The sequence below is a fragment of the Aquila chrysaetos genome, chromosome 1 (assembly GCF_900496995.4).
Source record: "Aquila chrysaetos chrysaetos chromosome 1, bAquChr1.4, whole genome shotgun sequence".
In the NCBI taxonomy this organism is placed as follows: domain Eukaryota; kingdom Metazoa; phylum Chordata; class Aves; order Accipitriformes; family Accipitridae; genus Aquila; species Aquila chrysaetos.
The window spans coordinates 58,261,856-58,277,112 of record NC_044004.1 but is presented as its reverse complement, the minus strand read 5'-3'; the positions used below and the strand labels follow the sequence as shown (position 1 = coordinate 58,277,112).

Genomic DNA, 15,257 nt, shown 5'->3' with positions numbered 1-15,257 from the left:
TTATAGGATTCCCTTGTTGAACTTAGCCAGGATCAAATGCTTACTTGATTTTTTTTTTTTTTTAATGTCATTTCCTTTCTAGAGGTGATTACTCAAATTTCAGAAACACTAATCTCAATAAAAATTTAAAAAGTTTTAGTCCCATAACTGCCCTTCAGTCTACTAGGCAGAATTATTAATCTAATATTAGGAGCAAAACCAAATGGTACTCCAAGAAAGACTCTTAAAATTACAATATCTTGTTTGATCCATGTAGATTCCAGTACTTTATAAACATGAAGACTAGGTATACCCTTAACATGAAGACTCAGTTAACCTGTTTTTAAAACCAGCTTTTCCTTCAGTTAATGAATAGCTTGAGCTGTATTTTACGAAGTGGCTTAAGGGAAAAATGTTTAATTGCCCATAGTTCTTTTTACTTTATTTCACGTTGTGTATACAACGTGACATTAGATAATACTGAAAATTAACCTAAATCCATGTTCACATTGTTTTGTGAAGACTTTTTTTTGTCTGTGTATGAGAATATGGATGGGAGAGACAAAAAGGATGTATGAACAGCAAGCATCTTGAAGAATGACCCAGGGGCTGTAGCTCAGACGTTTCACAGCATGAGAAGGTGTTATTTCTTTGGTTATAGTGGTACAAACAGTTCTTCTGATAATAATTCAGGGAACTCAAGATCCTGCAGTAAACCAGAAGTCTTTACATATGAGGAAAAATAACCATATTTAGTAAGAGATGGTTTAAGTGGATTTTTTGAAAGCTTTTTGTTCTCTAAATGAAATTCACCAATTTTTTCAATGCTTGGCAAGCCATACAAATATTATTTTATTTGGAGTATATAAGTCTTGTGAGATTAATGAATCTAGGGAAATCGGGTGCTCTGGAGAGAAGGGTGGTCATATCAGGAGCAGCAGGTAATAATAACTCCTCTGACTTTAGTGAGCTAGGTGGCTGTAACTGCTGGGGATGTAACTCCTAAGTTAGGGGCAGGTATAGAAAATTCTGTGCTCTATGCCTGGGTTTGGTTTTTTGGTTTTTTTGTTTTGTTTTTTTTTTTTTATAAATCAGGTTAATGTAAAAGGTCTTAGATCTTCATGTCAGCTTTTACCGTGTGATGAACTGCAGCCAAACTGATGTAGCTTGCAGGGCATCAGTTGGTCAAATCATGTTTCTTTTTTCAAAATATGAAAACTCATTTACATTCTGCTATCAGCTTCTTTAAAATGAACTTCTAAAGCAGAAAGACAATAAAAGAATATGTGGGTGCAATCTTTTAGGGTTTCTTTCTGTTTTCTTTCAGGATCGTAATAATGCCAGACGCATTCATGAAGGTGCAAGTCTGCCTTTTTTTGAAGTATTTGTGGATGCTCCATTGCATGTCTGTGAGCAGAGAGATGTTAAAGGACTCTATAAGAAAGCCAGGGCTGGAGAAATTAAAGGTGAATCTAGATGTAGTCACATCCTTTCTACATAAGTGAAACATTGGTGTAATTTGACTCCACATAAGTGGATGTGCTCAAGTCTGTGAGTGTACCACCCTTAAAAGCAGCATGGACTGGGGACAGGACCGAGCAGAAAATTTGGATTGACTTCTAGCTCATGCAACTGACTAGTTAAATGCATAGGACAGTAAAAGGGCAAAAGTGGCTATCTTCACATCGAAAAACCTTGAGCAGATTACACGGTTTCTATTGCAAGCTCTTATGATTGAGGATTAGTCTATCTCCTTTGTGTGTCCATTGACTAGTTAAAAAAGAGCCTGATTTTCTCTAAAGTCTATAAAGAATTGCATTAATAAGAGTTACTAACTTCTCTCAAAAAGTAAAGCATGATCACTGTCTTTTTGTAAAGACCACTAAGAACACTTTTCTGAAGAGACTAACTTTTATTTTGAAATTAGTGTTCTATGCTACTGCCCGTGAAAATGATTTCCTATCCCCAGCCTCAGATGAAGATTTAAGTACAGCCTGCAATAAAAAAAAGCTTAAGTAGGTGATTACTCATTGCAATTATTGTTTCAAGCGCTGCTTTGCTCTGTGTTATATTATAGTTTGCAGAGGTTGATGATAGCACTTTTTACCTGTATTAAGAAGCAAAGCATTTTTTAAAGTAATCACTTTCAGGGGCTGAGTTTGCAGGTGCTGTAATGATGAACTCACCATTAATCAAAAGTGATATAAAATTCAAGAAATCTAAGACATTCCACATGAGTGGTTGCTTGATACTTCTAGTACTACCAAATATATAACATGAAGACCAGGAATAAACAAGGCTGAACTAAGGTTTGCTCAGAATCAAAGCAAGATGGCTTGAGATGGCACAATACAAAGACATAGTTCTGTACAGAATCCTTATTTGTGCTGTAGAGCTTCCTTAATATTTTTTTAATTTTACAAGCCCCATATGTTACTGTGTTACTTTAGAAGTGGTAGTGAGGTAGACAGTGCCTCAGTAAGCTGCAAGTGGGTCTAGCAGTAGCTGTATCTTATGATCTATCCAATATATGAAAGATGAAAATTAAATGAACTTTCCTATTCATAAGGAATGTCAGCAACTGTTATCTTCTTTTTCCCTGGCAATAGTAATGGGACACTTTCTTTGCTCCCTATTCCCACTCCTCCAGTAATCAGATACTTATAAAGTATACAGGTTTTGGAACAGATATCAGCCTTTATCACATGGGGTACTGCAGCAATTGATCTTTTTCTCAGATGGGGAATTAAGCTACTAATTTTGAAAGTATTTCAGTCTGAAGTGAAAAACTTGAGTTTTGGTGTTTTCATTTACAATTGTAGAGAATGCAGATGTTCAGTTGCTGTAACCCAGCTGATATTTCTCTGCAGACCTGACTTGTAGTGCTTACATGCTTTGTCTTTGGGCTTGATTTTTCCTTCTTGTTTATGCATGGTTAGTCAGAATCTCCTCTGTTTCAAAGCAGATTGCTAGCTAAGTAGGCCAGAACAAGTGTCACTGGTAGCTTGCACGGTCTGTGACAAAAGTTATTATAACTATAATACACACACACATATCTACCTTAAATTAACAGCTATCTTAAGAAGGGTATATTAGCTAAACTAATGTAATAGGTGTTGGAATTCCTTACTCTTCAGAGTACTGCTTGGTGGCTTGAGTGTAAATTTACTTATATATTGGTTGTTCAACATCAGGCTTTGTGTTAAAAAAAAAAAAAAGGCAACAATCACAGCTAACAATGAAGGACAGCTGATGGATGACTAACTCTGGGTTGATGTGCACAGTCCTTCTGCCAGTGCTCCTTTCTTTATTCACAGTATAAATCAAATAACTTCACCAACAAAAATGTGCTATGTATATGCTGCATGCAGTCACGTAGTAGGATTAGCAGATGGTCTTATAAAGAAAAAAAATGTTGATTTCCCTAAGAAATCCTGTATTAAGGAAGCTAAAACTCTGTGCTCTTGCCTGTTGTGTTGGTTTATGTCTAGAAGACTGTCCGTGAACAATGTTAAAATGGAGTCATCTTTTGGAAAAAGTCACTTAAGATTTTTGTCTTATGTTCTGTAGGTTTTACTGGCATTGACTCCGAGTATGAAAAACCGGAAGCCCCAGAGCTTGTGCTGAAAACTGATTCCTGTGATGTGAATGATTGTATACAGCAAGTTGTGGAACTTCTTCAAGAAAGGGTAAGCAGAAATACAGACATATTTTAGTAGCTTTTTTCAAAGAATTTGTGCCTGCAATCTGAATGTGTGTGCTGGGAAAAGCAAAGACAGTTTTTAAGAGTTAAAGGCTTATACATCTTTAAATTCTAGCTTTTAAATTTGTCCTATTGCATGTTTCTGTTTTAAACATCGCAACAACATTGATCTCTAAGTGAAATAAGATTTGGACAAGTGGAAAATTAATTTATATTATCATAACTGATAACTGGAAGGGAGAGAAGGCTGTCTCTGTTACAGAACCAATGATGAATGCTGACTTTAAAATTGGTTGCTAGCATTCGTAAGAGTCTGAAATTTTTTACTTTGTCTCTATAGCGTACAAATTAATATATACTGCAGATGTGAAGAGATAGGGAGGCACTTACACAGTAATTTGAGATGGCTTAAATAGGGGCTGCTGTGGTTGTGTCTGGTTTCCCTTGTTTCCACTGTTTTTCTTGCGCTAGTAAAAGTGGTCCTGCACTTGTGTAATGACCAGTTCAGGAAGCTGATCTTCTTGACATGGCTGAGTTGAGTTAATGGTTCATAGCTTCTGAAAAGGTAGGTCTCTCTCCTTGTTCATGCCTGCGATCTATACCATCCCTTTTGAAGACTCTGGGCCTCCTCCTGTTGTCTGATTAGTGGATTCAGCTCATTACCCAACCTAAAATAAAACCAAACAAAAAAACCCACAAAGAAACAAACAAAAAAACCCCAACAAACCACCCACAGAAAACAAAACAAACATACAAAAAACCCCAAGCCAAAAACTTACTAAAAGTGAAGGCAGCCATGAGATGGCTTTATTCTCTTGAAACCGTACCCCCAGAATTTGCTAATCTTCCTGTAGAAGAAATGTGTCTCCTTACATTCTTATCTATAGTCAGTGGGTAGTGGGATGACATTTCAGACAATTATTTTAATTTAGATACTCTAGCAGACAATTATTCATGGTTTTTTTGTGAGGTAGATGTTCTGGAAATTTAGGGTGTAGACAGTAGCTTGAGTAAAGCTCCACCAAGTGTTGAAGTTGGTACAAGCAAGAGACCTCATCACGTAGCCAGCATGGAGTTAATTTTCACCCTCCGTGTCAGTACAGGTCTGGAGAGATTTAGTCTCTTGTATCTAAATTTTCAAGAAAATTGTTAATAGATCACTGCTTTCTCAGGAGATAAGACAGAAAACCACAGCAGAATTCTAGATTTTTACCCTAATGCTCATCTGAATACTTTTTGGAAGAAAAAAGGAGGGAGCTGTGTAGAAGTCCTACCTATGGGAGGTGGCAGTTCCTGACAGTGGGAGGCCCTGTGCCTCCTGCTCAGAAGACCAATTCAGTATGTTTCATAATTGTAGAAACCAATGTCACGTATGCCAAGATAGTGATCCACAAAGTCTTGCATTGGTACGCTTGGTACACAGTGCTGAATAATGGCTCCTGGCCCAGTCAGCTTTGCTCCGTCCTTTGCTTAAGGCAAATTTTAGCACTTTTTTTCCTTTCTTTGTAGACAACAGTATCATGAATGCCAAGATATCTTAGTGGTTGCTTACTTTAATGAGAGACAACGAAACCAAGGCATGGCTGAACAGGCACCTCTTGTTCTCAGGCCATATTAATACAGTGATATCTTGAGAATATAATTTCTGTAGGTTTTCTTTAGTTGGAACAAGCTGTGTCTGTGGTGTTCTTTAATAATCCATTGTGATTTACTAAAGAAAAAGACCATTGGCCAGCAGCACTAAAAATAATTTGGGATGTTTGTTTTGTTTCAATAGCTGTGAAAAACTTTGGGAAGAAGTCTGCTCAAAGTATTCGTAATCCTTGAATTTCAAGGACTGTTTTTATACTAGTTCAGACAATAATGGCAGTAAAGAGAAGACAGCTGGAACTGTATAAATGTGTGTTGAGATAGACAGATATACACACACATATGTTTATTAAACAAGAATTTGAAACACTGTTCTTTTATAGGTAGTGGAATGATTTGTTTCTTAGAATTTTTCATAATATTTGAAAAGAACTCTGAAACAAATTTATCAGGTCTTTTTCAAAACCATGTTCAATTGTTAATGGAACAAAAAAGGAGGTAACCACACAGAAATAGGAGTAATAAGCAGCTGTTGAATCTGGAAAGTTCTTTTGCCATATAACTTGGTTTTGAGGGCCAGCTGGTTTGGTTTCTTTGGATGTAAATGCAGTGGATACTTCGAAGTTAGTTTTAGGGACATAGATTGCAAGGTACTGATGAGTATCTCCTAAAGCTACCAAGTCTGAGTCATATGAAAAGTTCCTTTTTTTTTTTCTTTTTCCCAACTGCTTTCAGTACTGTACAAATCAGTGCTTGCACACTTTTTTTTTTTTTTTAAGTCAGTGTGGCTTTTGAGCTTGATAAATTTGGCTTTCAATCTGCTGATATTTTCTAATGGAGTCAGACAAGCCTAGTGCAGGTGTTGGGCTGTAAAGATTTCATTGTTTTCATTGTTTTTCCTGCCAACAAATACAGCTGATCTAGCCCCTTGCACAAAGTTCGTATTTCCTTACTATGGAGTAAGTTCAATATTTAGCCTGGGAAATATTTTCTGAAGAAGTCATAGCTCAGGAAGGCCACCTTTATTGTTAAGGAAGTGCAAAAGTGTACAAGGAAAGAGTTGCATTTCCAGTAGGCAACTTTAAACTTTTAACTACCTTTGTATAAAAGTCCCATTCTTGGGGACATCAACTTATGGTGGCTCTGCGGATATCACCCCCCCAAACTGGAATCTTATTATGCACTTCTGCTACTATTTAGATCAATCCACTGTGAATGTATGAATTTTTTGTCCCTTCCTCTATCTCCCACCCATCCCTCAACAGTTACAGCCAAGTTCTTATCTAAGCTTAGCATTATACTTGAGTTTGGGAAGGTGGTCCTCATGGTATCTTATAGTACTGACTTCCTAGCTATATTTGCAAATTACCTGCAATTATATTCAAATACTGTATTTTGGAGTGGTGAGAATTTGGAGCCGACTAGAAGTTGGGGGTTGTTCTTTGTTGCTGTGGTTTATAAGGTCAGTCTCTTGTTTTAGGATGTGAAAGTTGAGGCTGGTGGTTCCTGGAAAATATGTAGAAATGGATTCTGCTGTTCTGTACATCTGTTCAGTTTTGTTGTTTTTTTTGCCTCAGATTATACTGCAGCTATCACTGTAACGACACAGTGATTCTCTCTGGGGCAAATTTCTCAATCTTGTGTAGTTCCTCATTCACTTATCAAAAATTTGATAACAAAGAATACTCTGGGTGATCACCTTCATCACCAACATGACTTACAGCAGGCTCCAAAACATCTTTCAGTATTTTTTTTTTTTGAGAAACTTGCAAACATGGGAGCTTAGTATTTTTAATATCTGTAACATTCATGTAGAGCAGGCATTACAGGTCTTCAGCCCACTTTTTCATTATTTGACTGTAAATTAGGCACTCAGTAGAGTATATTTGACACAACTGATTATACACAGCTGCTAGCTAGGTACTGAATAATTATTTTATATGAAACTTTGTTTCTTGTCTCCTCCTGCTTCCAAAATCATTTCAGCAGAAAATTTGTATGAATACAACTGTTACTTGTTTGGATGCAGTGTTCAAACCAAACACATATAGCAAAAGGTAATTGGGTGAGACTAGGATTCGCAAGACAAAGTGCAGACCATGGGGATTTTGTAAGTGGTTTATAATGCTGGAAGTGAGCATTTGTGTTAAATATAGTACAATGACATTAACTTGCAGCATACCTACGTTTTAACTTTTATATATGCTGACATTGTGTGGAATAACTCACCTTTTTGATAACTGAACAAAGTATCTCTCTTCCTAAGACTTGAGGAGGATACAAGAGAACCGAAATAAATTGTTCAGCGTTATGAAAACATTTGTCAGCATTATGAAAATACGTGTCCATGCAGCAAAGGAGGCCAACTGCATACTGTACTGTAATAGCAAGAGCATAGCCAGCAGGTCAAGAGAAGAAATTCTGCTGTTTTATGTGGCACTTGTGAGACCTTATCTGGATACCATGTCCAGGTTTGTGCCCTTCTCCCTCACCTAGTAGAAGACAGACATTGATGTACTAGAGTGAGTTGAGCAGGGGGCCACTAAGATGGCCAGGGGCTGGAGCACATTGCCATACAAGGAGAGGCTGAGGGGAACTGGACGTGTTCAGTCTGAAGAAGAAAAGGCTAAAGGAAGTCTTGTTGCTGTTTCTAGCACCCCAATGGAAAGGTATAGAGAAGATGAAGACTTTTCTCAGAGGTGTACAAGGGTAGGATGAGGGGCAACAGGCATGAGATGAAATATGGGAAATTCCAAGTAGACAGAGGGGGAAAAAGGCCTTTCACTATAAAGATGATCAAATATTAGAACAAGTTGCCCTGAGAGTTTGTGGATAGTCCATCCTTGGAGATGTTCGAAACTTTATGGGCCAAGTTCCTAAGCAGCTTGCTGTACTGGGATCAGTTTTGAGCAGGAGGCTGGACTAGATGACCTCCAGAGGCCCCTTTGTGATTCTCTGATAAGGTTAATAGTCATTTTGTGTGAGAAGCTGGGATAAAAAAAACACACTCTGTGTAAAGGATATGCAAGATAATACTTTTAGTTTTATACTGTTACAATGAAGATTTAAACATACAACAGTAATGATGTAAGCCAGAGTGAGCAGAAATGAGTATAAGCTTTTAAGCATAATTTAAAAAAACACCTCAGTATTCAACTTCTGTAATTCCCACATCAATAAAACATTGATTTCTTCTCATGCTTAGGAAAGTAAGCAGAACTTCCTGTATTTTAAATTATGGATTTCCTATGTTTGAGGTATGTGTGCTTTGGTTGTGGTTGTTTTCTTCTGAAAATATACAACTTAATGTTATAGAAATTGTTTTCAGTAGCTCAAATTAATAAAAAAGCATGTATAATTTTTGAGTTATTATTAAAGAACAAGCTTCAGTTACATTGAATTGTGTAATCATGAAATACTGTGGTGGTGTCATTTTTGTTACTTATTTCTTCTGCTTTCGTCTCTTGTTTTTTAGCTTCTGTATTCTGGGAAAAGGCACAGACAAGGTTTTGGTTCAGAGCCATTCCATGTTAATTGCAGAGACTCCGATTAGGCAACAATCATCCAGTTAGATCTGCTGACTGATATGTTTGTTATGAGTATTTCCTAAATTTTTTCAGTAAAAATTATTTTGGTCAATATAGATATACTATATAAGCTAAACATGACTCATTTTGATGAAAACAAATGTGTAAAGGGTGTCTTTACACATTTGAGAGAAACAGCAGTGAATGTCTGGGGTCAGAAATTCCTCTTGTTGGCACAAGAGGAGGAGTGTTTCTATGGTTCAAGTGAACTTAAAACGTGATAGAACACAACTGATGGACAGAGAAGTGGCCATCAGTCCAGAAAATCGTACCTCTCTCTGTTAAGATCATGGCTGTCATTGCACTTGTCAGTTTTCCTGTTCTTAAAAGTACTGACAAACTTCCCTGCAAGCTGTAGGTACCAAAACTTCAGTGATTGTTATAGTCAAGCAAATACTTCTGGTTTGTTTTTTTTCATATATAAATAATTCAGTGGCCTCGCACATCAATTAATATGAACTTATAAGACTAGTCTTTCACTAATGTAAATTGGATGTCACTTGTGAATGCCCATCTACCAGAAACTTGCCTGAAGGCCCGTACCTTACGGACTGTTGAGGACATTAGACAGCATCAGCAAAGAGCCTACCACCACAGTCTGAGGTGGCACATTCCCATAAAGCATCTAGTATATTTTTTTTATTATTTTGCCATTGTTTATATGAATGCATTGAGAAATAATAAATATTGAGGAACATTGTGTAACATCCTTTGGTAGAATCAACCTTTAAGTAAAGTTACTACCTTAAAGTGGTCACTAGATGGCTTGCTAGCCTAGCATTTTCCTAAAATTTGTAGTTTAAAGACCTATAGATTCTTCTTGCTGCTGCGTTTTTTGGTTGTTTGTTTTTTTTTTTTTTTTTTTTTAATTTAAGGAGTTGTTTTAAATACCATTTTTATGTCTGCAAGGGAGTCTATGTTTACTAATCTTACAAATTCTCTAAATGTCTGACTCAGTGTTGCTATAACTGTCTTCAAGCTGTTTACATCCTTATAATGAGGTAGGTTGTTGACAGAAACTGCATTGTGAAACCTTTTTCTCCATTGTTTTGCCCGTTAGTGGGACACTAAAACCAGGATAATATTTGAAGAGACCTTTTTAATAGGCACACTTATTTTAAGCTTTTGATGGTTTGTAAAATTAGGACATTCTAGCATGGTAATGGACTAGGGTCCAGAGGGGAATCTGTGAAGCAGCATAATGTGTACTCAGCCATTATACTTTGCTTGTAAGGTCTGCTGTTCTTTACAGGAGGCAATACCTTTATTTGATTCTGGGCTTATTGCTGTGGCAGGAGTCTGCTGCAGCTTTCCTGGGCTGTAATGCTGCTGCTCAGCCAGAAAAAATAGAAGGCAGGTTTTGTCCTAACTTACTGTCTAATAAAATCAGCTTCCGAAATGGTGTCTGATATGTAATGGACTGAGCTTTTCCTTATAAAATGCAATTTCGAAGTGCTAGTTTAGTTTGTGTTCCTTTCATTTGTCTTTGGATGAATGATGTAACAGCCAGTGAGACTCACCAAGTCTTTTTACTCCTGCAGTCATTTTATCTCCCACTTGCTTTCATCATCCCACTCCCTTTGTTTTACTTTGCATGGAGGTAGTGCCTAATGTCTGATAAATGCTTGGATAAGTGCTTTAAAATTCTTCAGCAAACTTTGTGTGTTCTACAGGCATACCTGTTTACTCTGGGCTGCATATACTGGAAAAATAAAGATAATTTCTTTATTCTTATTATACGTCTGTATATACTTTGCTGTAAGGGTGAGCTTCTTTCCTCAAAAAGCAAAGCATTACTTTACAGAAGTTTCCAAAACTCTGAAAAACGTATTTTAAAAAGAACTGTCAGCTGCTTCTCACTGATTTTTTTGCTACTGAATATCACTGGAACATTTGACTGGGTTTTGACATTTTACACCACCCTTCATCAGAGGAGACTCTTTAAAGTTTTATCATGATGGCTTTCTCCCTTCTCTTTTTTTTTTTTTTTAAATTATGTTTTTATCCTTATATTCATATCTTATGAGAAGTTTGAGATCTTGAGCATTGTGGATTGAGAATGTCTTGTTTAAAAAGCATGGAGGAAAACTGAATTTTTTTCAAATAAAAAAAATTATATTCTGTGTTATTCTGGTTATAAAACTAGACTTCAGTTCATTGCATATACATATATATATGAACAGATGGCCTCACATTTAAATGTTCTAAGTGTTAGTGTATAGATTAGGACACTGGTGTTATGTCATTAGCTGTAGGTAATACATTTAATTTGTACTTCTGTATTAACCACTTTCAGTTGAGAAAGAGAGATTTTTTTTTTTACTTCCATGTTACAAATTCTAATATACGTTGTATAGTGAATGACTTAAATTTATAAATGCTCAGTCTCTAAAAACTTTTTTTTACTTCTCTAGCAAGAATAAAAGCATAGAGCCTTTCTGCTGTAGATAATGTAGGCATTAAGTCATAAAAACCGTGCTTAATTCAACAGTTAAATATTTACTAGGTAAATGTTACATGGGGTACTTAAGGTTCAGAAAAAAATCTCATCAGAATGTTTCACTTTAGCTACTCAAGCCAGCAGCCTGGCTAGCAATATATCATAATCTTGGAACAGTGCTGGTTTTTAGATGATTAAAAATTATTTAATGAATAAACTCTTGCTACAGAGTAGCGCAACATTAGAATTTTACTTCTTGACCACGTGTTCAGTGTCCAAGAAGCATTCTGAGCAAACATTAAGTTCTGTTTATTCCTTTTACACAGGACATTGTACCAGTGGATGCCTCTTATGAGGTGAAAGAGCTTTATGTGCCAGAAAACAAGCTACAGTTGGCCAAAACTGATGCTGAGTCTCTGTTAACCTTGGAAATAAATAAGGTATTGTGTGTTCAGTTGTCTCATTGCTGAAGTTGAAAGAGTCTAATCTGTTGCTCAGCAGAAGTAGATATAGTCAAAATACCTGTACTGGTTACAGAATGCATCTCAATATAAGTTTTCCCTCTTTTCTTGAGAGAAATCACAGCATCTATGTTTTCTTTGATCACTTACTAGAGATAACAATTGAATCTTTGTAATTTCATAAATAATGTCTGGTATAGTGTTACTTAGTTTATCCCAAGCCTGGAGATTAAATTTACAGTGACTTCTTCCCCTGCCTACCCCCCTCCATGGACTAAACCATGCCTGGCCTGTCTTGTATGAATAGTTGTTTCTAGAAGAGTTACTAACTTTTTTTTTTAGTTTACTTACACAAACCATTTTATTTTGAATTGTAATGAATTAGAAATACGAAGGAAATCAGTTACTGCTCTTGATTGTCCTTTTTGGTAACCTTCAGCTGAATGATAGTAACCTTATACACCAGGCTCAAACAGTTGCAACCTTAAGTCTACAGAGAGATGATCAGATCTACTTTATTGGGTTTTTTTCTTGGTTAGAATATATTCATGCTACTTTTCTAGCTTCCAGCAGAGAAAATGTGGAAAAGTATGGATCAACTTGATCAACTCTGTTCTTATTTTGGTTAAATGCATTATTTTCTGACTCAGATAAATTAGGCGAAGCTGCTTCTGGCTGTGTTTCTGTTCTACCTCATCTTCTTTTTCTGAAGAACTAGGCCTAAACACAGATACAATGCATGAGTTTTCTCACTGGCTTTTTGACAGTATTACTAGAACTTAAAGCTAAGCATTTGATATAGGAGCTGACTAAGCTCAGAGTTGAGCATCTGCAGTGAGTAACTTGACTTCGAAGGACTGAGATGACATGCTAAGCACTGAATTAAATAGCTTTAAAATTTGCCTAGCCTTCTACTACTACTAAATTTTAATAATTCCTTTCATTGTGTCTTACTAGATTCCTTTCACATATGTGCCTGTAGAAATATTTATTGCTTTGATGAGGAATAAATATTTAAGGTCACCATTACTAAATTTCTGTAGTGTTCTGTTCAAAATTGCTCCTTATCTACAACACAAAACCTTTCCCCCTCCACCCCCAACCAGCGGTTTGTTAAATATCAAGCAAGTATATAACGTAAGCTTGGAATGAAAATGTGTGTTGTACTTGACTCAGTGTAAATTAAACAGTGTGATGAAATCAGTCACGCACTTTACAAAAGTGCATGACTGTCCTTGTCAAAGACTTGACCAAGTCTTAGTAATGCACATGCAGAAATAATAGAGGCCACACACTAAGTCATAGTGTGGCTGTTTAAGTGCTAAGGAAGGAAATTCCCTGTAAGCTGATAGCTCTTAAACTAAAATAAGTACTAGTCCTGAGAGAATTTTACTTCTGGATTGTCTCACTAGTTTCTGCAATAAAAATTTTCTTTCTAATCTGTTTTAAGATTAGACCTCTTAATATTCACCCCCATAATTCTGATATTTTTGTGGTAATTGTATGTGGTGGTGGTTTTTTTTTGGGTTTTTTTTTTTTTACCTCTTTGTTATCTTGCATTGTTAAAAAAATAAATGCAAGTGGAACTAATTCTGTTAAGTTGAACTTTATCAAATGTTTACAAATAAAGTTTGTTGTTGTGGGTGGGGTTTTTTTGTGTTGCTTGGTTTGTTTTTTAACACATGGAAATTTGATCTACTGTAAGGACTGGAAAATAGCAGAAAATATGAACAGTGAGGAACAAGTTGTTCTTTTTTTCTTACTTGTAGAAACTTTGAATTCTTTGTGATTAAAAATTGTAATACTGAGAAATCTTCCATTTATACTGTCCTGAATTTTATGGGTAAATGATGATCTATTATGATTAATACCTGATGTCAATTATTAAGCAGCAACTCTTATCTACTCTGTTTCTCCATTTCTTTACAAGGTGGATATGCAATGGGTGCAAGTGCTAGCAGAAGGTTGGGCAACACCCCTGAATGGCTTTATGAGAGAGAGAGAATACCTACAGTGCCTTCACTTTGACTGTCTCCTCGATGGTAGTGTAGAACTTACCATTTGTAAAACTGAGCAAACTAATCCTACTTCTAAAATATTCTTGATGCTTTGCTTCTTAGTGGTGGTGTGGTAACATGTTATCAGGCTTGTGCACAACCTGGGATAAGAGAATAGGATATCACAATCACCAGTTTTAAACGTGATGGTTTTATTCTTTTTATACCTACCATCATGTTAGAGTTTGAATGTCTTGTCTTTTTGCCTTTACAAATTGTATTTTTCAAATGATTTAATTTCTAAAAAACTTTTAAACCTAAAGTCCATGTTTCTAATTTGTTTTGAAGAAATTGATTTTAGAATTCAGAATTGCAATTTAATTGCTGTTTAGCTCTGTGTGCCAAAAGATTTGGTCTGTAGCAGTAATGAAGGAAAGGACAACAAACTGACTTGAGTGCTGGAGCTATTGCAAGTATGAAATCAGAATTTGAGGAGGTAGCTTGAGTATAGACAATTGTCACATGTAATTGAATTACTATGACTTAGTAATTATCCTGTGATGATTTAAATGAATATATTTTATTTTGCGTTACCAATTGGCTAAGAGCAAACATTAGTTAAGGTAGTCAACAAGCGAGAACGTCCTCAGGTTTTGGAATTTGATTGTGATCCTCTGTCATTTTTCATTTATTCCTCTTTGAAGACTCTGTTTTACTCCAGCCTTTTAGGTTCTTTTGCACTCTCTAGATCAAAGAGGGATAGTGAAAATTCCTGTCTCCTCACTTCTTTCTGCATTACTCTTCTCTTGCTGGAGACCAAATAGCAAAAAAAAAAAAAAAAAAAAAGTCACTTGTCTCTTAGTTCTGTGATCCAGACATCTGTTGTCCCTCTTACATTTTCTAGTTCCCTTTTCTATAAGCCTCTCGGATACTATCGTAGGCAACATAATGCCATCCTGTTATTCTGGAGTATCTAAAATTTGCAGTATTGTTTTGGACTGCTAGTTTTGTTTTCATTCCATTTGCCTTCTGTGTGTCCATCCATGTGAAATGTACTCTGCAGATGGCACGCTATGCATTCAACTGCTAAAACAGCTTTTAGCTCCTTATTCTGCCCTGTAGTCTTCTGTAAATCAGAATTTTTATAAGGCTTTTAAGACCTTGTATAGGTGAATGTTTCAGATATGGCAATATAACAAGTTTTTAAACTTCTCTTGCAATTGTTTTTAGCACCTCATGTATGCTGTAAAAAATGAGTAATGAAAAATAATGAATAACTTATTGATGGAAACAATTTTCAGTCCTAAGCTTGAATAGAACAGTCATGTTCCTCTAGATGCTACCGTATTTCCTCCTCTTAGATATCTACTGCAACATTTACATATGCAAACCTATTTAGAAAAAGCTGCTTTGCTACTTGAAGCAGTGGCAACAGTTAAGTCAAAACAACATCCTGAAAGTTTCCTCCCTGCTTGGTATGTTAGTTCTGGAGTCTCCCAG

The 15,257-nt window shown here is 36.0% G+C and overlaps 1 protein-coding gene across 1 annotated transcript in view; it reads left to right on the top strand.

The window, feature by feature from the left end:
* Window positions 1-15,257, top strand: part of PAPSS1 (3'-phosphoadenosine 5'-phosphosulfate synthase 1) — a 47,129-nt gene that overhangs the window by 11,340 nt on the left and 20,532 nt on the right. The window contains exons 4-7 of the mRNA XM_030012533.2: window positions 1,307-1,445; window positions 3,550-3,668; window positions 11,626-11,739; window positions 13,691-13,802. Coding sequence (XP_029868393.1) covers window positions 1,307-1,445; window positions 3,550-3,668; window positions 11,626-11,739; window positions 13,691-13,802 — 484 coding nt within the window. The remainder of the gene's footprint in view (window positions 1-1,306; window positions 1,446-3,549; window positions 3,669-11,625; window positions 11,740-13,690; window positions 13,803-15,257) is intronic.